Genomic DNA, 24,619 nt, shown 5'->3' on the forward strand with positions numbered 1-24,619 from the left:
TGTAAAGTTTAATTTTACACCTAAGCAGCTCTGGGGGGGGGGGGGGTGTCGCTGACTCTGTAACTGTTGATTCATTTAGTTGATACATTTATTATCTTTGTCCCTGCTGAGCAGAATCCCTAAGGGGTATATTTACTAAGCTCGAGTGAAGGATTAGAATGAAAAAAACTTTGAATTTCTAAGTTTTTTTGGGCTACTTCGACCTTCGACTATGACTTCGAATCGAACGATTCGAGCTAAAAATCGTTCGACTATTCGACCACTCGATAGTCGAAAGTACTGTCTCTTTAAAAAAAACTTCGACTACCTACTTCGCCACCTAAAACCTACCGAGCACCAATGTTAGCCTATGAGGACCTTCCCCATAAGCTTTCTAAGCAATTTCTGATAGAAGGAAAATCGTTCGATCGATGGATTAAAATCCTTCGAATCGTTCGATTCGAAGGATTTAATAGTTCGATAGAACGATTTTTCGTTCGATAGAAGTAAATGCGGTAAATCCTTCGACTTCGATATTCGAAGTCGAAGGATTTTACTTAGATGCCCGAATATCGAGGGTTAATTAACCCTCGATATTCGACCCATAGTAAATGTGCCCCTAAGTGTCATTAAAGGCAGCTGTTAGAATTGATACAATAGTTGCTAATACTCCACAGATACTGCTGAATTATGAATCAACTGATTGTATCAACTAAATGTAGCAAATTGTAACAGTTCAGAATCTGCTCCTGGATCACTGAGCTGCCAGACTGAAACACTGGAGACAGGAACATTAAACTTAAATTTTGGGATAACGGTAAAAAATAAAAGATGGAAAGCAATTTGTTTATGGTGAACAATCTGAAAATAACTCAACTGAAAAAAAGTGTTTGGAAGGTGAACAACTCCTAATATATTCTAGCTAATCCAGGTAAAAGTGAATCAGCTTAATAAAGAGGTAATTTGTTCTGAAAGCTTGCTGTGATTCTTTAGTTAGCCAATAGAAAACCTCCAGTTGCAGTTTCACAAGTGTCACCCTCTAAATAGTTAATTGATCGAATTGGTTAGCTGTTGTTAATAGCTGCGCTAGAGCAGTTATGTTAATATGTAAAATCATATTAAAGGAGATCTAAACCATTAAAATGAATTTTGGCTAAAATGCCATATTTTATATAGTAAACTTATGGCACCAGACTAAAGTTTCAGCTTCTCAATAGCAGCAATGTTTCAGGACTTCAAACTTGTAACGGGGGGTCACCATCTTGGAAAGTGTCTGCGACACTCACATGCTCAGTGGGCTCTGAGCAGCTGTTGAGAAGCTAAGTTTAGGGGTCGTCACAAATGACCAAGCAGAAAATGAGGTTGGCCTGTAATATAAGTGGATAGTACAAGACTTATTATTAAATTCGAATGCTAGTTACACTGCTTTATGTGCTGCCATGTTGTAAATATCTGTATTAATTATTAATCAGCCTTATACTGTGATATTTCTATTCTATGTGTACTGTATATTGTGAGTGGGTCCCTAAGCTCAGTAAGTGACAGCAGCACAGAGCATGTGCAGTGAATCAGCAGAAAAGAAGATGGGGAGCTACTGGGGCATCTTTGGAGACACAGATCTTTACTGCTAAATGTACAACATTTCTAGCCTACTATTTTTGTTAAGCTTTACTTCTCTTTTAAGTATTTATATCTAGATGAGCAGGTGATACATAAATCATGCAGAATATTTCTACTTAAAAACTATTTCTATCTAAGTAGCATTACAGTAGATTAGTTAAGCTTGTCTTCCCATGCTCACTCATATTGGATTTTACAACATGTAAAGATTCACAAGTATACAGTCTGTTTACTTGTTAGATCTTCCTGCTACCCATCCTCACGAAACAAAACAAAACATATATTAAAATAAGTGCAAAATGCAGTGCATTACTAAAACAATCATTTATTTGCTGTGGTTTTTTTTCTTGTCCAGTGAGCTTCCTGCAGAAAACAGCACTATTTAAAAGACTAACTGCTCTCTGTATGCATCTTTAAAGGGATACTGTCATGGGAAAACATGTTTTTTTTCCAAAACACATCAGTTAATAGCACTACTCCAGCAGACTTCTGCACTGAAATCCAATTCTCAAAAGAGCAAACAGATTTTTAATTATTTAATTATTTTTTATTTTATTTTTTGGGAGAAAGTCAGACAGACTGTGGGAGAGAATTCCAGAGGAGGGGTGCAGCCCTTGCAATGTCTTGAATGCGAGCATGTGAGGAGGTAATGAGAGAAGAGTTGAGTATCAGGTCAGTAGAGGAGCGTAGTAAGCGGTTGGGTGAGTATATAGAGATGAGTTCAGAGATGTAGGTTGGGGCCGAGTTATGAAGTGCTTTGAAAGTCAGTGTCATTAATTTGAATTTGATTCTGAAAGGTAATGGAAGCCAGTGTAGGGATTGACAGAATGGCGAGCCAGTCATTATGGACTGGAGAGGTGACAGTCTCTGGAGGGGAAGGCCAATTAAAAGAGAGTTACAGTAGTCTATACGTGATATGATGAGAGAGTGAATAAGAATTTTGGCAGCATCTTGGGTGATAAATGATCGTATTTTGGATATGTTCCTTAGGTGGAAGTGATTAAATAAGTGACTGCATATCTAGGATAACCCCAAGGCACCGGGCCTGGGGAGAGGGGGTGATAGTGGAATTGTTAACTATGATGGATACTTCCGGGATGTTACTGGTGTTAGTTAGAGGAAAGAGAACCATTTCAGTTTTAGAGAGGTTTAATTTGCTATCTGGTTACCTTCCCATTGTTCTTTTGTTAGACTCCAACTTTCAGTACAGCAGTAAAGAGTGACTGAAGTTTATCAGAGCACAAGTCACATGAGTGGGGCATCTGGGAAACTGACAATATGACTAGCCCCATGTCAGATTTCAAAATTGAATATAAACAAATCTGTTTGCACTTTTTAAAAATGGATCTCAGTGCAGAATTCTGCTGGAGCAGCACTATTAACTGATGCGTTTTGAAAAAAACATGTATTCCCATGACAGTATCCCTTTCATGGTAGGTACATTAAAATGTACCAGTTTATCCAAAGCCTCTTCTTCTGTAAGAGGAAATATTATTTATAATTAAGCTTTAGGTTTTTTTCCCCATTAAGCTAAAAGGGCACAATCCATTGCCTTCATCTGATATTTACTTTCTTCACTAATAGGGGATGTCCAACCAGAGTTTTTGCAATGTATTTCTGAGCAAGTATCCTGTATACATTTTAGATCATCAGTAATGTTAAAATTGAGTACAAATGTATCTGCTATTGAAAGCAGTATGTATAGGTCTCTTGTGATTCTCTCCACAGCTTGTTCGGACTACTCATACTATTGATCGGTAGTGAGCTGTGCTCTAACCAAGGATGTGGGAATTGGAGTCTTGGCTAGTAAATAGCGATATTGCTATTTACTGTGAATTCAAGTCGCTGAGAATTAATTTTCATTATGCAGTAAAAATAAGAGTATATTTTCTTTTTGGAGAAGAGTGCTCTCCCCCTCTGTCTTAATACGTGGTTAGCTACCCTCATATACAGTATATCAGATTTAAAGCATGAATGGTTTTTTTTGTTTGTTTTTTACATTTTTTTATAAACAGCACATACTTTACAAAAAATACAAACATTTCAAAGTACACAAAAAAAAAACACTTAATACTTGTTGGAAACACTCTTAGTCAAACTAGCCATAAGTGGCTATAAGATATTTAAAGTTGCAGTTTACCTTCCCATAAACTTTTTGTGGGGGCAGAGTTAAAGGGGACCTGTCACCCTACGAAATATTTCCAAATTCTTATCTATTGTGTTTGTTAAGCAAAATAAACTTTCGTTATACTGTAGATATTATTTAAATCTTTGTTGCCATCAGCCTTGGAATTTGCAATCACAGCAAGCAGGCAGTAGCCATTTTGTGGGCACTGTTATTAAGAGAAGCTTTGAAACACCTCACAGTCGTGACATAGTATGTACCAGAATGTACCAGAATGGGGTACCTGATGCCCATGCCTTCCCATTGGCTACACAATTATAGACTGTGAGGAGGGAGGGGCAATGTGAGGAGTGCAGTGATATGTAGGAAATGCAGAATGGATAGTGGAAGTAATTGCCTGCCTAAGGCATAGAGAGGGGCAGGCAATGTATGATTGACAGCTACAATCTTTAACTTCATTTATAACAGGTATAGATGTTTTCATGAAAAAAAATAATTTAGTTTTCATGCTTAATGTGAAAATGACTTTTATTTAGCAGCTTTTTTATGTCTGGGCCACTGGCCCATTTTAACTAATTTCAATTAAATTTGAGATTTAATTTTTTAACCTGTCATATTTACCAGGGGTGACACTCACTCTACTAGTTTAAACTAGTGTTTGCACATAAGTGGCTATAACATATTTAAAGTTGCAGTTTACCTTCTAAAAACATTTTTGTGGGGGGCGGAGTTAACTAATTTTAATTAAATTTCATTTTTAACCTGTCATGTTTACCAGGGGTGACACTCACTCTAAACTCTTGACATTTGATACATTCGTTGATACGTTTCTTAAAGGGATTCTGTCATGATTTTTATAATGTACTTTTTATTTATAAATTACATTGTTTACACTGTAAATAATTCACTTTACAATATAAAATTTCATTCCTGAACCAGCAAGTGTATTTTTTTAGTTGTAATATTGGTGTGTAGGCGCCATCTGTTGTTAGGCTGCTGGGGAGGAGGGGGTGATATCACTCCAACTTGCAGTACAGCAGTAAAGAGTGACTGAAGTTTATCAGAGCACAAGTCACATGACTGGCGGCAGCTGGGAAACTGACAATATGTGTAGCCCCATGTCAGATTTCAAAATTAAATATAAAAAAAATTTGTTTGCTCTTTTGAGAAACGGATTTCAGTGCAGAATTCTGCTGGAGCAGCACTATTAAATGATGCGTTTTGAAAAAAAAACATTTTTTCCCATGACAGTATCCCTTTAACTTCAGCCCTACTGAGCACAATTCCTGAGTTTTACAATAGTCAACTGTTACAAGTGACACATTGCTGACTTTTCTTTAATGCTGCCAAGAAATGTATCAAAAAATGTATCAAAAAATGTGCAACAGTGGAGATGGAAACCTGGCTTACATAGCTGTGACAGGGGAACACCTGAAGGTGTTAAACTTAAATCATAGAAAACCTAATAAAAGAAAAAGCCAGTTTTTTCCTAGGGACATTTTTGCCAAGTACATCATTTTTTTTCTATGAAACCAGCTCTATTGAGGAGTAAGCAAATAGTATGATTTTTATGTCATCCCAGCCTGGGGGTATTGAGAAAATCATTGTTTTGGGTGTATTCTTTGAAAACCATTAGCTAAAAAGTGTTTGGAAGGCAACTACCATTTTACATTAGTGGTAGTGATGTGCGGGTCGGGATTTCTCTGACCCAAACTCGACCCTAACCCGGCCCCCCTTGGCCCGCACCCGCCCGCATCTGCACTTCCGGGTTGCTTTTATAGACCCGCACCGCTCCACAGATGATGTCACAAAAGGGGTGTGGCGAGCAGGCACAGCGTCTATAAAAGACGAACCCGGAAATTGGAAGCCATCATTTGATGGTGGCAGGCAGGGAGAGCAGGAGCACCCAGCCGCAACCCACGAAGAAGTGTGCGAGGTCGGCCCGCACATCACTAATTAGTGCAGTGTAAGATAAACCCCATAGATGTAAATGGTTCTATTTGCAACAATGCCAAAAACAGTTTGTTACCACCAGGTTTAATAATGGGCAATCATCAATAATTTATTTTACATGGAATGGTGTACATTCCTTGTTCAGGTGTGTGAAAAGAATCAACAATTATTTATGGGTGTTAAAAGGGGTGTAATTGGTGTAAACTTACTCCAGGTGCTTCTCTGAGCATTTTGAAGTTGTCATTCATTTTCTATTTTTGGTATGAGATATTTGCATTTTTAGACTACTATTACCAGGCTTTGGTTCAAATGAGAGCCAGCATCAAGAGGGTTATCCAAATCCAGCAAGTACATAGACAGTTAGGGTTGCGGACGCTCTGGGCCTGCAATAAGAGATGTTGAGCTGAAAGCTTATATCTCAGACACCACTACAAAAGTGCTCAGAGGGTCACACTGAATACGTTTACACCAACATATTTGTTCAATTTAGATCTCCTTTCACAAAATAAAACAACCCATCCTCTGGTGTCATCTATCTAATGCTGATTGGGTGGAATGGAAAAACATACCCTACAGTGACGATTTGAGGGATGTTTTGGTCAGAACAGAAACGCAAAAAAAGAGGGGATTGATTAATATACATTCGTTTGTGTGGCCTTATTGTTCTAATGAGCACCCAGATCATTGTTCAGATATCCAGCACCTCAGCATATGCAGCCAGCATTAGCAATGGAAGACTAATTAGGTAGGTGAAGCTATTTTTCAGCTCTATGCATGTTTAAACATTACACTAGTAACTGGGCATATACTGGAAGTAGCTAACTAACCCTACCTGTGCCAATTTTATGAATTAGAGAACAGATTACGGTCGCTTGCTTTCTCAGTTTACACAGAAATGTGAATAAACTTCTTTAGTAAGATATATTACCATTGCCAACAAACTGTGTTGCAGCAAGCAGGGCCACATTGATAAAGATTGCTTTAGTAAGTACTATTTAACTTGGTAATCTTTAATAATGCAGTGGAAAGCAGTAAGTGTTTCACTGTCATTTCCAGTAGGCCTTTGCTAATCAGCATAATTCAGTTTCAAAAATATGTTTTTCTCATCAGATGTTTAACACAATATCCTCCAGCTGCTATCAGTTGTTACCGTCCTGTTTAACCAATAATCATTGGTAAATTAGACCATGGTGAGGTTGCAACAGGTTCTGTTGTATAATAATGCCCTTTTTGTAAGAATGGAAATTCCGCAGGTTTCTTGTGCGCTCCCAAGATTATTCCTGAAATCCCCTCAACGTTTGCAGGACTCATCTGGTATGCAAAAATAAAGCAGGGAAAAAAACGTAAGCAGAATTAAATATATGTGAATGGCTTGTATAATACAGGTGTGAGACCTGTTATTCAGAAAACTGCTATCCAGAAAGTTTCAAATTACCGGAATCTACCATAGAATCTATCATGGGCAGATTTGCATTAAGGTTAGGGAGGCCAAGCCTCCCCAAACCTATCTAATACCTGAAAAACAAAATAGGAGGGGAAAAAAAATCAGAGCTGCAAAATATGTTGACACTATATAAATACATGTTAATAATAAAAAAAACCCCTGCAGCATGCCTGCAAACATCCATTCTGCTGGTGTTCACTTGTTTAAGTACCGGTATAGCTGATATCCGATTGGTTGGAGAGTGAACTTTGGACCTCCCACAAGCCAATCTAATTTCAAAGAGGCTGTACTGGGATTTTAACTTAGAGGGCTGAACCAAAAGAATGGAGAAGAGATGTAAGGGAGTTCAGGAGGCGTAAATGTAATAATTGCTGTAAGATTAATATGGTAGGCTGCTGCTGACCCAGGAGGTAATACCCCCAAAAATCAGTAACGTATCTACGGAGCGCGGGGCCTGGGAACTTTTCAGCGGGCCTAAGGGGGTATGAACCCTGGTGTGATCGCACCTCCTCACCCCCTGTAGTTCTGCCACTGCCAAAAACTCTTATTGTGATAGAGAATACATGTTATAGACCTTAAAGGGGTGGTTCACCTTTATAGGGGTTGTTCACCTTCCAAACACCTTTTTCAAGTCAGTTGTTTTTAAATTGTTCCCCAGAAATAAAGACTTTTTTCAATTACTTTACAGTATTTATTTTTTACTGTTTTTCCAAAATCTAAGTATAAAATTGAATGTTCGTGTCTCTGGTATTTGAGTCTGGCTGCTCAGTAATTCAGGCGCAGACTCTAATCTGTTACAATTTTGCAACATTGAGTTGATCCATTTCTCAGCAGCATCTCTGGAGTATTAGCAACAATTGTATCAAGTCTAACAGCTGCCTGTAATGAAACTCAGAGATTCTGCTCAGCAGGGACAAAGATAAAAAATGTATCAAAAAAATGTATCCATTTAGAACAATTTACAGGGTTGACGACCTCCCCTCCCAGAGCTGCTTCAGAAGGTGAAAAATTACACTTTACACTTCAATATTAGAAAAACAGCCACACATAGAAAATAGAAAGTCATTGGAAAAAGTTGTTATTTCTGGTGATCTATCTGAAAACAACTAGTTGTTTGAAGGTGAACAACCCCTTTAAGGTAACTTTTACATTTAATGTTATTGAATGTCCAAGCACATTTGCAATTGGTCTTCATTATTTATATGTTATACTTTTTAAATTAATTGCCTTTTTCTTCTGAATCTTTCCAGCTTTCAAATATGGGTCACTGACCCCATCTAAAAAAAAAACCAATGCTCTGTAAGGCTACACATTTATTCTTATTGTTACTATTTATTACTCCTCTTTCTATTCAGGCCTCTCTATTCATATTCCAGTCTCTTATTCAAATCGCATGGTTGCTAGGGGAATTTGGACCATTGCAACCACATTGCTGACATTGCAAACTGCTGCCGAATAAATAGCTAAATAACTCAAAAAATGCAAATAATAAAAAATGAAAACCATATGCAAATTGTCTCAGAATATCACTTTCTACGTCATACTAAACGATAAGAAACCAAATATGAAATCCATACCCACTAAAGGTGGCCATATACGGAGTGATCCGCTCGTTTTGCGAAGTCCTTGACTTTGAGGTGGGCCCAACGATCAGACCCTAACGAATGGGAACGGGCGGTCGGATCGCGGGACCGCATCAAGGAACAGATGCAGCCACGATCCGACGAGATTTTTAGTCCCATCCGATCGAGATCTGGCCAACTTTCGGCCAGATCTCGATCGGGGAAGCCCGTCGGGGGGGCCCCACACACGGGCCAATAAGCTGCCGACTCGAAATGCACAGGCAACATAATTCATCCACCCATGTTCTATTCATTCCTATAGGATTTTTAGAATTATTTATATCAATTGAGTTCACCATTTTTCTGTGGTGAGTTCTAATCTCACATATTGATAAATCTGCCCCTTAATGTGCCCTGATATGTTTTCTGATCTGTATTACTCATGACATTTGTACTGCATTTATCCTGCTGTGTGATTTCTGGGCATAATACATGACATGATACATGACATGTTTTGTTTTTATGGGGGGGGGGAGTTATTAAAGATTCAATTTAATTGATTATACCTTTTTCCTGGGGAGGGTGTTACAAGAACTTAGCACTGAATTTCTCTTACTCACCCTCTGGGGGACATTATAAATGAAACTGGCAAGTCATTTACCCTGGCTGCATTCTAATTATAATGTTCCTGCATCTCAGTTAATAAACTGTGCCTGTTCGTGATCCCAACTAAGATATATTGTGACTAATCCTAATTATTTGTAGACAAAACAATCTTATTGTGTTTGATTCATGTTTAAATAATTTTTTAGTAGACTTAAAGAGTGGAGTTACAAATTATGGAACGAACCCTTATTCAGAAAACCCCAGGTCCCAAGAATATTCAATAACAGGTCTCTTACCTGTTGTAGCTATCATATAACTCTCAAGCCCATGTGAAACACGTGATGAGGTTGTCAGAGAGAGGCAAGCAACAATATCAATTGTAAAGGAAAACTATACCCCTAAAATGAACACGTGAGCAACTGAGTTTATATCAAATTAAGTTGCATATTAAAGAATCTTACCAAACTGGAATATATATTTAGGTAAATATTGCCCTTTTACATCTCTTCCCTTGAACCACCATTTTGAGATGGTCTGTGTGCTGCCTCAGAGATCACCTGACCAGAAATAATCAACTCTAAGGGGCACGTTTACTGAGCTCGAGTGAAGGATTAGAATAAAAAATACTTCAAATTTCGAAGTATCTTTTTTGGCTACTTCGACCATCGAATTGGCTACTTCGACTTCTCTTTAAAAAAAAACTTCGACCACCTACTTCGCCACCTAAAACCTACCGAGCACCAATGTTAGCCTATGGGGAAGGTCCCCATAGGCTTTCTAGGCAATTTGGGATCGAAGGAAAATCGTTCGATCGATGGATTAAAATCCTTCGAATCGTTACATTCGAAGGATTTAATCGTTCGATCGAACGATTATTCCTTCGATCCCAAATTGCACTAAATCCTTCGATATTCGAAGTCGAAGGATTTAACTTCGAGGGTTGAATATCGAGGGTTAATTAACCCTCGATATTCGACCAATAGTAAATGTGCCCCCAACTGTAACAGGAAGAAGTGGGGAAGCAAAAGACACAACTCTGTCTGTTAATTGGCTCATGTGACCTAACAAGTATGGTTTGTTTGTGTGCACCATGAATCATAAGAGCTTATTTTTTAAAAATGGCAATTTTCTATTTATGATTACCCAATGGCACATACTACTAAAAAAGTATATTAATATGAAAATGGTTTATTTGCATGAAGCAGGGTTTTACATATGAACTGTTTTATGCAATATCTTTTTATAGAGACCTACATTGTTTGAGGGGTATAGTTTTCCTTTAAGAAATCAAAGCACGTGAGAGAGCAAAAAGAAGAAGTATTTCAATATTTTTCTCCAGCTTACCCACTATAAGGGCTTTTCTTCTCAAGATACCTCCTAACAAAACAATGTCCTCTTCTTCATCATCTTCAGTTTGAGGAGCAGGGGATGCAAACGTTTCTGGTTCATCTGGGGGTCCAAATTCAGCTAAGAGGGAGCTCTCCGAGGGATACTCAAATGTACTCTCCAATTCAGAGTCAGGGAAAGAGATATTTAACTGCAATAAAAGAGAAAATGGAGTGTAGGTGAGATAGTTTCAACTGCAAGCTGTTAAAGGCAAGAACATTTAACATATGCATAGACAGACCTGGAGTATTTAATACTTTATATATCAGTGTAAGTACAGAGGAAGCATGCACAATTACAGCTGGCATCTAGACAGTGAAGCAGTATGAGATGGCACCTACCACTGAACATTTTATTTCCATTTTTAAAGCAGATAAAGTTAAGCTCCCCATAGACGCAAAGATTTCTCTTGCCAAAAGACCGATTTTTGGCGAAGTCCGACCAATCCGTCAAATTATCGTGCGGTTAGTGGGATTCGAAAGATCGTACATCTTACGATTTTTCGTCCGACATCTGTCAGGAAATTGATCGGCCAGGTTAAAAAATCTTTATCGGTCCCAGTGCAATCTATCTATGTTTGCAGGGACAAGCAGGCAGCTCCCCTTTGTTTTCCTGGCAAATTGGTCTTTTTAGTTGATGGACAATTCGTACGATCGTTTCGAGATAATCGATAATCTTTACATCTATGGCCAGCTTAAGTGTCACAGATGAAGTGGACTGTTCTTGAGATGGTTGAGGGTCGGCAACGAATGTTACAAAGAGGACCTTTTATTATGGCTCTTGATACACTACAGCCTAGAGGTTTGAAGACTGAAATATTTCCTTGAAGGATGCTGATACACGTATGTATTATATGGTACTAATGATATATTTGTTTCCTTTACAGAGGTTAATTTTGCCTGAGTAAGAAACTTTGATTTGTTCACAATGCATTACGTTTCAAATAGACTAATGGCAACATATTTTGGGCATTCCATACCTCCCAACTGTCCCGTTTTCTGAGGGACAGTCCTGATTTTGACAGCTCAGACCGCAGTCCCGAGTTTCTTACTGAAATGTCCAGAGTTTTCTGAAACTTAATTAAAATAAGAGGCTTTTTGACAGAGAGCCTAGAACTCTGAGCAGCTGCACTCGGATACTTTTGTAACAATTTAAGATAAGCAAAGATACAAATCCAGCTATTTAAGATAAGCAGGTCTCTTGGGAGAACTGGGACTCACAGCTAAAAGGAACAGTTACAGAAATCAGGAACTAACCAATGGTAACAACTTGAACTGCCGCTCCCCCTCTTTATAATTTTTTGAACACACTCTAAAACCAAGAAATTACGGGAAATAGTTTGAAGAAACAATCTTTATTGTTGTTTCCATTTAATAATGTATGGGACGATAACTTGTCAAATATTGTTATCCACAATCTGTCATCTTTATTAAATAATAAAAAGTTTAAAAAAAAGGAACAGTTACAGAAAAAGGAAAGTGTTTTAAAATAATAAAAATATCATGTAGTGTTGCCCTGCAGTGGTAACTGATATGTTTGCTTCAGAAACACTACTATAGTTCATATAAACAAGATGCTTTTTAGCAATGACGGAAATTGAAAAACAGACTATATGGCACAGGTTAAATAGTGGATAACTGATAATACCATTATGTTCTACAGAGCTTATCTGCTAAACTTTCATAATCCCAAATTTTGTAAAATGGACATGGTAATTAGGGGGTGTTGCCCTAAAATGTTTTTGTCCCTCTTTACAATTTTCAAATGTTGGGAGGTTATGGGCATTCCCGTTCTATATTATACGGTATCTTTGGTAGACCCAGAAGTGGGCAGTTCCTTACACTGCGGAGATAAACTAAAATGAATATTAGGGGACTCACAGTGACATCATGGACTGAATCCTGAATCACACAGACACACCCAGAGGATGTCACATCACTTCCTTGCCTGTTGCCCGAAACATCTTGTCTGAATAAACATTAATTTGCAGAAAGTTCTGCCCTGGGGCTTTTTCACTTCGTAATTATTGGCTTCTGCAATTCAAATTCCAATTACCATGTTACTGCTACAGGCAGAATATGGCATAATTCCTAAAAAAAACAAACATCCCCCTTCTCACAGCCATATCTATAAATCTTAATATCTCTTTCAAACAGGTATATCCAGAAACCTGATATCCAAAAAGTTCTGAATTACAGGAAGGCTGTCTCCCATACGGTTCCTTTTAAGCAAATCATTCAAATTTTTAAAAAATCATTTTCTTCTTCTTCTCTGCTGTATAAATGAATCAGCACTATATTAATACAAGATTATGATGATAATAATGATAATAATAAGCAGCTTTATTTAAAGAGGTGTGCTAAGCAAAATAGCAAGCAGTAAACTATAGGCATGTTCAGGCGTTTCAACTGTTTTGCAGGCAGGGCACTTTTCTTAGTTTTGTAGTTCTGAGAATTTCTGACTAAGTTTTAGTGCTAGGGGCTGTGACTGTTACAACATGTAAAGCTATGCAAGAACAAGCTGTATTTTGTGTTACAGTGCTTTAAACTGTAAAGAAATTATTAGCAAACCAGCACAGGGTTAATGGCCAAGATCTGCTAATCTTAATAGGATTGCCACTTAACAAGATTTCGTCATTATGGGTCACTGGAAAGAATGGGCACAGGCCGGCCAGCTGAGCCATCTCTGTAATTAAGGGGGGGTTATGAGCAAGAAGAAGGGAGGGGAAGAAGGGAGCATGAAAATAGAAGACTAGAGGTGTCACTGTGTGTGATGTGTGTGAGGAAGAGTAACAGAGACGTGTGCCCAGTCACAAAGCCCTAATCTCATTATTGTATCTTTTGGCCCTGCTCAATGGTTAATAAAAGAGTTCATTATCCCATTTTCTATTTTAATCTCAACCCTTTCTCCAACCATTACCCTTTATCCTGCTCTGATCTTTTCATTTTGCCTTTAAATGTATGTTCATTTCTCAGTTTTTGTCTTCTCCTTTGTCTTTTGTGCAGTATTTCACAGTAATGTCTGTCTCCACTGCAGGTCCCCTGTGTCCAATGCCACAGATTTTTCCCCCTTCTTTGCCTCACCTCCCTCCCTGACTCTAGCTGCCTTGTTTCTTCTTCTACAAGCTGTCCGTAACCATCCTCTCCACTAACCCTTGGAGTGCCGGTGCACAGTTATTTCAATGATCTAGAAAACGATTTAAAGGGATTTTGTCTCGATTTTTATGGTGTCGTTTTTATTACACTGTTTACATTGCAAATAATTCACTCTACAATGTAAAATGTCATTACTGAACCAGCAAGTGTATTCTTTTAGTTGTAGTATTGGTGTGTAGGTGCATCTCAGGTCATTTTGCCTGGTCATGTGCTTTCAGAAAGAGCCAGCACTTTAGGAACGAACTGCTTTCTGGCAGGCTGTTGTTTCTCCTACTCAATGTAATTGAACGTTTTGCAGTGGGACCTGGATTTTACTATTGAGTGCTTGTCTTAAACTGGCCATAGATGCAAAGATCCGATCAGCGCCGTTCCTGTGGACATTGCCGCCTGAGGCAGCTCCAGTAATGCCGCCCCCCCCATCCTGATTACATTTCCAGGGGGGAGGCTGCAACGCTAGTGCGGAGGGCGCAATTGCGCTCACGCAACCTAGTAAAGCCGAATTTCCGGTTAAAAAACGGAAATTTGGCTCTTAAAGGCAACTGAACCAGCAAGTGTATTTTTTTTAGTTGTAATATTGGTGTGTAGGCGCCATCTCAGGTAATTTTGCTTGGTCATGTGCTTTCAGAAAGAGCCAGCACTTTAGGATGGAACTGCTTTCTGTTTCTCCTACTCAATGTAATTGAACATGTTGCAGTGGGACCTGGATTTTACTATTGAGTGATGTTCTTAAATTTACCAGAAAACTGTTATCTTGTGTTAGGGAGCTGCTATCTGGTTACCTTCCCATTGTTCTGTTGTTAGGCTCCTGGGGGGGAGGTAGGGGTTGATATCACTCCAACTTGTAGTACAGCAGTAAAGAGCTAGTGAGGTTTATCAGAGCACAAGTCACCTGACTGGGGGCAGCTAGGAAACTGACAATATATCTAGCCCCATGTCAGATTTCAAAGTTAAATATAAAAAAAATCTGTTTGGTCTTTTGAAAAATGGATTTCAGTGCAGAATTCTGCTGGAGCAGCACTATTAACTGATTCATTTGGAAAAAAAAAAATTTTTTTTCCCATGACAGTATCCCTTTAAAAGAGGTTTAAACTGCTGCAAAGTTGTTCTTCACAAGTCAGCAAACATATATTTGAAAACAAATAACTCCTACTCTCGGAACATTAAATGCACCATATTCCCCAATACATCCCCTTACTCCTCTGTATCACGGCGGTCTAGCTGGCGACCCACAGGCAGGATGCACCTCTCAAGGAGATTTTTTATACAAATAAGGTCATTATTTTTACATTTTACAGTATACCAAAAAAATATAGGGATAGGAAACAAGGAAGGAAGAAAGAGTGAAGGAGAGATATATATACTTAACAAGTGGAAAGAGAGCTTGGGAAGTGGAATTTTTAACCCAAGGACACCAAAGGACAGAGCACTGCCTCTGGTTTGGAATGTCAGTTTGTGTAGTTCCAGTGGTGATTTTATCAGATTGATCCATCTAGAGACAGTTGTGGAGACAGACCCCACCGTTTTTTTTTTTTTTTCCATAGACAAGATCTCTGGTGTGCCTTCTGGCTACCAGGAGGGCTATCAGTCCCAAAAGGCAAAAGGTTGATGGGACAGAACTAGAGGTAACAATAGTTCATCAGATAGTAAACACATAATTTGTTGCCTCAATGACATTTTTATGCTCCTGCTTTGGCATTTTCATATGATGTAACCATTCTATTATATTCTGGATTTGTGAACATGAGGTAAAGCACACAAAAGTTAGAGCAAAGCTCAGCATCAAACACCCATCATTATGTATAATACATTTTTATTACCGCATTTATAAACAATAATTTGTTAGCTGTCTATCCCCTGAATCTGAGTACACACAGGCCTGGATTTGTGGAGAGGCCGTCAAGGATTTTAGGGGGTGGCATGCTGCACACCCACATTGCTTCATAAACACTGGGGATGCGCAGTAGATACAATAGATTTTTAAATTTCTTGCAAGCCAATCCCCATTGCTCTGGTCCCAAGATAAAAATTTGATCGAATATAAGGGAAGGGGGCGACGAATGATAGCGGGCCTAAGGGCGACTGCTATGTAAATCCGGCCCTGAGTACACATCCCCGCTCATTGCTGTCTCCATCATAAATACATTCCCCCCCCACCACACCCTAGGCCCCCTCCACTTCTTGCTTTTCCAGCCTGCATGTTTCTGTCACACACAGATGCCATTATTCCCTCTTCCATTTAATGCTTAAATGAAGACAAAACATACACCATTGCTCGTGTGTTTACAAAACATCATCAACCCTTATTTTGCTATTCACTCTAGTGGTTTACACGGCTCTTAAAAAACTGTTTGCTATAGATCTGCTTAGTTACCACTAATAAAAATAATATTTGCAGTATTGGTAGCCGTGCAGTACCAATGCCCTGACATGGCATGACAGATAACAGTTAAGCTATCCAAAATAGAACCGCTTTAGTACTTAATGATAAGCAGGGATCAAGTGTCATTTACGGCTTTCGGCACAAATCAAGGATGAAAACCTCTTATACAAAATACAGTAGCCGCTGAGAAGGATATTTTATTGAAAATCGTTGGTCACAGTGGTATATATTAAGAGCCAGGTCTCCTTGCAAAAAAAATAAAAATCTTTGGATGATGGGGGCAATTGAACCCTCTTCTCTCTCCAACCAGTCCCCTACCTGCCCACTGACTTCTTTGTATTGGATGAGGGATTTAAAGCAGCAGAAGGGGATTGGGACAGGGAACTGTACGGCAGACCAAGCAATGTCCTGTCTCCCCCCCATGAGGTAGTTATGGTAGTGGCTGGACAAATACATCTGTAACTCTCTATATATGCGCTGTATGGCATATGCTGTACAACAATTATTTCTGAAACCAAGGGTATTAATATGACATTGAACCTGCCTTTATAACCATAACAACTCTCCTGAAATGCTTTCCTTAGACCAAACCCTGCAAAACAGCCCTGAGCATCATTCTTCCTCCACCAGATTAGGCAGTTAGCATTCTCCTGGCATCTGCCAAACCTAGACTGGTCCATCAGGCTGCCAGACGGCAAAGTGTGATTCATCACTCCATAAAATGTGCCCCACTTTCCAATTGCCTTTATGGCACTTCAGCCAACATTTGACATTTCAACTGCTGATGTTTGGCTTATGTGCAGCTGCTTTTTTTTTTACAACTGAAACTCATCTAGTTTAATTCTCAGCTAATATTCTTGCCCTGTCATTGCTTTCAGAGGCAGCGGAGGTTTATTTGCCAAAATGACTAGTTGGAAAGGTAGTATCCAATGATGGTGCCATGTTGAACATCCCATTCTAATGCTAGCGCTTGTTTCTGGAGATTACATGGTTATGTGCTTAAAGGGATTGTGTCGTGATTTTAATGATGTCGTTTTTATTTCTAAATTACAATGTTTACACTGCAAATAATTCGCTCTACAATATAAAATTTCATTCCTGAACCAGCAAGTGGTTTTTTTTTAAGTTGTAATATTGCTGTGTAGGCTAGGGTTGCCAGGTTGGCAGGGGTTCCAAGCAAATTGGGCTACTAATATATATATAAGTCAATTTGGTGAGCACACTCTTACTGGATTTCTTTCAAGGTGGGTGCGTTGGTCAAGGTTTCTAGTACATAATAGTAAATGGACCCGCACTCCAATATTTTTGTGAAAAAAAGTGATGAATTTTATTCACAGATGCATATCCAACTTTTCGGTCCACAATGGGACCTTCCTCAAGGATATAAAACGGCAGGTACAGGCTGCACATCATGAAGTTAGTCAACTACCTGGGTGCTGCAGTAAAAAATTTCAAACAGTCTATTCACATTACTGGTCCTCACAGGATTTATATATAGACAAAAAAAGTCAAAAATAATGAAAAAAGTGCAAGGTTTATTTAAGCCGACATTTCAGTTCCATACAGGAACCTTTCTTTGTCCTCGAGGAACCGAAACGTCTGCTTGAATAAACCTTGCACTTTTTTCATTATTTTTTTGTCTATATCTAAATCCTGTGAGTGCCAGTAATGTGACTATATATATATATATATATATATATATATATACATATATATATATATATATATACACTATATATAACACTTAAAAGCTAATATATTAATATAAAAATCCCCTTCCTCTTTCAACAACACTTCATTATTTTGCTTAATACTGTACACTGCAGAAAAAGAAGTGTTGTTCTCATAATGTGGTTTCCATGTCCGCTGTGCACTTGTGTCCATATAAAGAAATGCAGAGAATTACCTAACTTCCTGTATGTCTCACTACAGAACCAAAAAATTTAAAGGGATTCTGTCATGATTTTTATGATGTCTTTTTTTATTTCTAAATTACAACGTTTACACTGCAAATAAGTCACTCTACAATATAAAATTTCATTCCTGAACCAGCAAGTGTATTTTTTTAGTTGTAATATTGGTGTGTAGGTGCATCTCAGGTCATTACGCCTGGTCATGTGCTTTCAGAAAGAGCCAGCACTTTAGGGTGGAACTGCTTTCTGGCAGGCTGTTGTTTCTCCTACTCAATGTAACTGAATGTGTCGCAGTGGGTCCTGGATTTTACTACTGTGTGCTGATCTTAGATCTACCAGGCAGCTGTTATCTTGTGTTAAGCGGGCCATAGATCCGATCGTACGAATCATTGTACGATCGGACTTTCCCATCTCCCGACCCACCACTAACCATTCAGATCAAAGTCTTACCAGTCAGATTAGTAAAAGAACAGATCAGCAATGTTCTGCCCCTGACAGCAATCGTACGATATCTATGTCCAACCAAAGCTAGTGACAGCCTCCCACTGAAAATCGTGCGATCGGCAATACACGCAGAGATATTATCGGCAGCCGACAGAAATTTTCTAACCTGTCCGATCGACCAAACGACCGATCTCCGCCGGACGAAAAATGTCGGGACTCTCCACACACGTTCCGAAAATCGATTCGTACGATCAGATCTTTGCGTCTATGGCCAGCTTTAGGGAGCTGCTATCTGGTTACCTTCCCATTGTTCTGCTGATGAGGCTGCTGGGTGGGGGAGGGGTGATGTCACTCCAACTTGCAGTACAGAAGTAAAGAGTGACTGAAGTTAATCAGAGCACAAGTCACATGACTGAGGGCAGCTGGGAAACTGACAATATGTCTAACCCATGTCAGATTTCAAAATTAAATATAATAAAATCTGTTTGCTCTTTTGAGAAATCAATTTCAGTGTAGAATTCTACTGGAGCAGAACTATTAACTGATGTGTTTTGAAAAAAAAAAATTTCCCATGACAGTATCCCTTTAAGCCAGTCCGATAGATATATGCCAAATTTTTAGCCAGATATCTATCTGAGCAGCCATCTGGGAGGGCCCATACACAGGAGGGTTAGCTGTCAACTTGATCTGAAGGGTACTGAATCAGTAACTTAAATCAGCTTTTGTATGGATTAAAGGGGAAAGCAGTAAAGAGAAAAAGTACATATTATTTAGAGCAGGGATCCCCAACCTTTTGAACCTGTGAGCTACATTCAGACATAAAAGGAGTTGAGGAGCAACACTAGTATGAAAAATGTTCTTGGGGTGCCAAAGAAGTGCTGTGATTGGCCATTTAGTAGCCCCTATGAGGATTGTCACCCTACATTGAGACTCTGTTTGGCAGTACATCTGGTTTTTATACAACCAAAACTTGTCCCCAAGCCTGGAATTAAAAAATAAGCTCCTGCTTTGAGGCCACTGGGAGCAACATCCAAGGGGTTGGAGAGCAACATGTTGCTCATGAGCTACTGGTTGGGGATCACTGATTTAGAGCAATGGCACATGGGGTGATGGAGAGCACTGCTAGGGGGGCAGCTACAGATTTTTTGTTTTACATTGCCTGATATGGAAATCGTCTGAAAGTGCTTTTTCAAGTGTTTGTCATCTGACTGTAGGTATAGTACTCAGCATTTCTAAGAGTAAATCTGACATGATCTTGCACAACGCAATGACACAGGAGAGAAAAAGTGATGTGTGAAGGAGGTGTCAGTGCTGATCACAGTGAAAAAGCAAATTACACACATCACAGAGTGGAATGGTTATCATCTAAAGTAACTGTAAATGAAAATGTTTTTTCATACAGGGATTTAAATGTTTTAAAATCTAGAGGGGTCATTTACAATGGGTATAGCCACAAGTGCTGGATAACTAAGGAGTGCAAAATTTCCCATACACATATTATTGAGCCTTTTATTCATGGCAAACCGCACTATGTTCCATGTACCAGATCAAAAATCTGTTGAACAACACGTATAGTCTTACAAACTGGCTGTTAAAAATTGTGCCCAGTGTCAATGTTATTCAGTGTCGGACTTGCCCCGCTGGACACAGGAAAAAACCTGGTGGGCCCCCGCCGGGCCAGACCCCCTCTCCCAAAATTTACATTTAAAAAAAAAAAAAGTTTTTGCCCATGCCTCTCGCGCATGCGTGTCGAGCAACGCCGCTCGCGCATGCCGGTGTTCATACATGCACACCGAGCGGCGCATTCGCACAGTCGCGCTGAGCTTGGCGCATCGCAGTAGGGGGCTGGGGGGCCGGAGGGGGACCCTGGACCAGCAGTCCAGGGCCCCCCAGTCCGACCCTGATGTTATTACTGGGAAAGATTGCAACTCACAAGGTATCCATTTTCTTAACACCTGCCTTAATGCCTTGTAAGCACCCAGACATATAAAGTCCTTGTCAAATTAAACATGAACCTCCAATATATAACACAGCACCGCAGATGCAGGACACTTTATTTAAAAAGCCTTTATTGGAACATATGGCTCATGACCTGTTACAGAGCAAAGTTTCAGGCCTACTCTCGGCCCTTTATCAAGCTTGATAATGGGTCAAGAGTAGGCCTGAAACCTTGCTCTGTAACAGGTCATGAGCCATATGTTCCAATAAAGGCTTTTTAAATTAGGTATCCTGCATCTGTGGTGCTGTGTTATATATTGGAATATTATAATCCAGATGGGAAGTGGACCACAGTACACGTGCACCTGCGACTATTGAATTGATATGTTGGTGAGCGCTGACTGAACTACAAGTCTCTTAAAATAAACATGAAACCTGAATTCTTTTTTTTTTAATTAACACATCCACACCAGTTATAAGGGTACGTAAAAATCTCAGCTGTCAATCATATATTGCCTGCCCCACCTCTATGCCTCAGGCAATAACTTTCACTTTCCATTCTGCACTTCCTATATGTCACTGCACTTCTCACATTCCCCCTCTCTTTATCTTTAATTGTGCAGCCAGTGCATGTAAACTGGCATCAAGTGTCTATTCTGGTGCATAAACAAAACTCTAGGATGATGCAAAATTTGCCTTAATAACAGTGTTCACAAAATGGCACTCACCTATGTGCTCTAATTGTGGATTCCAAAAGAGTGAAGGAAATAAGATTGATATAATGCATGCAGAAAATAATTTGTAATGATTTCTTAGGGTAATCGCCCCACTTTTAAGTCTTTTGTGTTCTCTTACACATTCTGGAGGAACCACGGGGTATGACCTGGTATGCACCACCACATGGGGGGGATGAAATTTCTTATGGTGCAAATTGCAAAACACATGGGGCAAATTCACTAACCAGCGCTGGCTTTGCACACATCGCAACACTAAAACAGTAAAAATTTCAAAATGAATGCACTAGATTAAAACAACATTCTTACCTTTTTCTTGTCATGGGAGTGCTTGGCCAAGCAGGACCTGCCTATAGCCTGGTAGCCCCCAATCACTTTTATCTCATCAACTGTTGGATAACGCTTTTTACCAGAATCTGTTTTAGGAACTGGAGCCCTAGTCTCTGTGGCAACAAAACCATTTTCACAACCAGCCATTTTACGTGGGTTAACTGTAATTGTATTGCCTTTCCTCCTTTGCATAGCTTGGCTTTCAATTGTCCCTTGTTTGTTGCCAAAGGGACTGCAGATAACTTTATTGTGGGCTGTGCCCCCTTCTCCATCCTCTTTGACTTGCCCTGTGCCATGTTTGGAGACTTCAGGTCTGTTAGGAGCTACTGAAGATTGAATAGTCTGTTTTATCTGTCTAGAAGAAGCTGGTGAAGATGGACGTAATTGAAAAGGAAAAGGTTTGGCTTCTTCGTTAATACTAAGCTTTGCACAGAGTCCACTTTTGGCCATGGAGGCCATGCAGGGTGAGAGCACGTCTATTTCAGATTCAGTGCAGGAAGTGGATGTGTATGGGGGAGTGAGAGATGAGTGAGAAGTTTCCTGAGTTGAAGTTTGGTTTCCCGTGGCAGCCCTGTGGCAGGAAGGAGAAGGAGGTTGTTGAGCAAGCATTGCAGAAGCTTGACTATCAGATTTAACAGTATCTGAACAAAGTGTCTTAGACATCATTTCTAACTCCCCATTTACCAGTGGCACACTTGACCCACCATTTTCACCTTCTGACCATGAACGTCCAAATCGGCTTAAAAGTCTGCTAACAATCCCTGTGCCTTCATCAGGCGTTGAATTTATGTCTTCTTTGGGAGCTTTCTGCTCCTCTTCCATATGGGTGCCATTCAAACCTCGGACCATATCATCTGTCCGAACTGTGCGCGAAACGGGCGTCTCTGGAAGAGTTTTCCTCAAACAGGAGTACACAGGCATCCTTCTCTGCTTCTCCTGTTGAATAAATGGATTCTGCTGAACTGGTCCAATTTTCTCACTTAATACACACACCTCTTTTTCTTCTTGAACTCCACTCGCCATTTTTGTGCTCTCTTCCTGCTCTCCTCCATCAACCTCAGCTTTTATTGCTAATACAGTTGCTTCAGCCTTTGCCTTTCGCCTCAGTATAATTTCTCTTTTCCATGCTGGCATTTTAGCAAGACGTTCCTCCTCTTCACTTTCTCTTTTCTTTAATTCGTCTTCTTCTTTTCGTCTCCTCTCCAAAAGGTGAACCTTCCAGTCAGGGACCTCCATCATTTGATGGATTCAAGACTTGGTGTTGGTCCTATCTTAGGATACCTTTATTTACTCTGGCTATGTCCAGGAGGCATGTTTGAGGTGGTGGACCTAGGTCAGAGACCAGAGAGAGAGAGAGGTAGAAGATATGAATTAACTTTTGGGATAGTTATTTTCAGGACACATAATAATTCAACAGGGAAAGAAAACTATAGATCGAAGAAATTAAGGTACAGAGTGAAAAGAATAAAAAAACTAAAATATACAGAATTTGGTGTTACAGTGTTACAGATACAGTGTTGGTGTTAAAACTAAAAAAAAATCAGACACATGGGGAAATGGAACAGAGATGAGATTTGGAAGCCAATATATAAAATAGGACTTAAAAAAGTAACAAAAAAAAAGTAACAAAATATGTAAACTTATAATGTCAAATTGCATATAAAGACAGAGAAGCATGTATAGAGTTCATTGGAGAAGAAGAGAAAGAGGAACAGGGCTACGTAGAGGAAAAAGAGAACAGCGTGGGGGTAGGAAAAGGCTGAAATACAGGGTTAGACGGCTTAATTAAATGTATAGAGCAAACATTTTGCAGTGTTTTATATCAAGTAAGGGTCTTGTTAATGTAACTCTGTTTCTGAAAGTATTTTCATTATAAAGTGAATTAAATATTTGAATTAAAATTTAGAAATAATTAGTATCAACATTTTCACATCTGTATGGCTTGTGGTACAAATAAAATCTTGCAAATTAAAAATTTCTGCTCTCCATGTTGGGCCTTTGTGAACCTCTTCCAGTATAGAAGTGTGGAACAATTGGAGCAACCAAATTACATTGTCTAGACTGACAGATAGCCATACTGCTGAACCAGACAAAGAAATATAAAGCATTCATTTTAAATGGGAGAAAGGGCAAAACAGAAGAAATGAATACAAATAAATCAGAGATGCCCGAAGGAAATGAGTAGGCAAAGAGGAAAGAGTGAAATAAATTGACAGTTCTACAGAAAACAGATGAGCTGTACAGATGCTATGGTTTGGAGATTCAGGGAAGGTAAAGACAAAGGCAACAAATTGTCAGCTGCATACACAGAAGTGCTTTCAATGCAAAGATATCTAAAACAGAAGCTATAGTGAGAAGCATGTTTACTATATATGTATGTGTGTGTGTATGGATGTATGAGGCTGCTTATTATAGATCAAATAACACTCAATTCGGAAAATATACTGTAAAGATGGGTAATGACTTACATAAATACAGTATACAAAGGAAAGTAAACCTGAGTATTTTCTTCTCTTATTCATAAAATACTTACTGAAATGGGAATCACAATTTATATAGAGGCACCACAGAATATGGAACAAGTTGGTGGCATATACAAAGTGAGAGTGCACCAGAGTGATCTCATTGTACTTGTATGTACTTGTGATATGACATGCAGAAGCGCCCAGGATACAGAAAGACATATTACATACCTTAATTGTGAGAAAGCAGACACAATCCCCTCTAATACATCCTATATCTCAGCAGGATGCCGTGATGTTAGGAGAAGTGAAATGAATGTCTTGAGCAGTTTCCTTTGTTAAACTTACACCCAAAAAGATTTGAATATACAGTGTTTCTCTGTGGAAAGTCCCACAGCGTCACACGTCGTCTTTAAGTGAACTTCAATTCCTCCAGACCCTTAAAGCAAACACAGATGTATAACATAAAGACTAGTGACTTATAGCATGGGCAACCCGTCCATTGGAGAGGAATTCCCAGGGAGTGAAAGAGAAGGGAGTGTAGGAAGAAGGGATTGAATCAGACAGAAGGAGAGGGGGGGGGGTGGA

General features: G+C 39.2%; 1 protein-coding gene across 2 annotated transcripts; it reads right to left on the reverse strand.

Annotated features, from left to right (window-relative positions):
• Window positions 1–4,863: 4,863 nt before the first annotated feature.
• On the reverse strand, window positions 4,864–24,599 carry LOC108700245 (phostensin). Of its 2 annotated transcripts, XR_005963915.1 has the most exons (5): window positions 24,263–24,599; window positions 21,549–22,898; window positions 10,634–10,826; window positions 7,113–7,192; window positions 4,864–6,988 (listed from the first exon to the last, which is right to left on the reverse strand). XR_005963915.1 is itself a non-coding variant. In XM_018233270.2 (4 exons), the coding sequence occupies exons 2-4, from the start codon at window positions 22,806–22,808 to the stop codon at window positions 6,969–6,971; spliced, it is 1,473 nt and encodes a 490-aa protein (XP_018088759.1). In that variant the 5' UTR covers window positions 22,809–22,898; window positions 24,263–24,599; the 3' UTR covers window positions 4,864–6,968. The 2 variants fall into 2 exon arrangements, 1 of the variants encoding a protein (XP_018088759.1); XM_018233270.2 differs by lacking the exon at window positions 7,113–7,192.
• Window positions 24,600–24,619: the final 20 nt, after the last annotated feature.

The sequence above is a fragment of the Xenopus laevis genome, chromosome 8S, assembly GCF_017654675.1.
Source record: "Xenopus laevis strain J_2021 chromosome 8S, Xenopus_laevis_v10.1, whole genome shotgun sequence".
In the NCBI taxonomy this organism is placed as follows: domain Eukaryota; kingdom Metazoa; phylum Chordata; class Amphibia; order Anura; family Pipidae; genus Xenopus; species Xenopus laevis.

Excerpts from the sequence above, each read along its gene's own strand:
- LOC108700245 (XM_018233270.2), bottom strand. The coding sequence starts at position 22,808 with ATGATGGAGGTCCCTGACTGGAAGGTTCACCTTTTGGAGAGGAGACGA. Across the intron at positions 10,827-21,548 it reads ACTCCCATGACAAGAAAAAG|TTAAATATCTCTTTCCCTGA; the intron begins GTAAGAATGTTG and ends CTTTTATTGCAG. Across the intron at positions 6,989-10,633 it reads AAGAAAAGCCCTTATAGTGG|ATGAGTCCTGCAAACGTTGA; the intron begins GTAAGCTGGAGA and ends TTTGCATACCAG.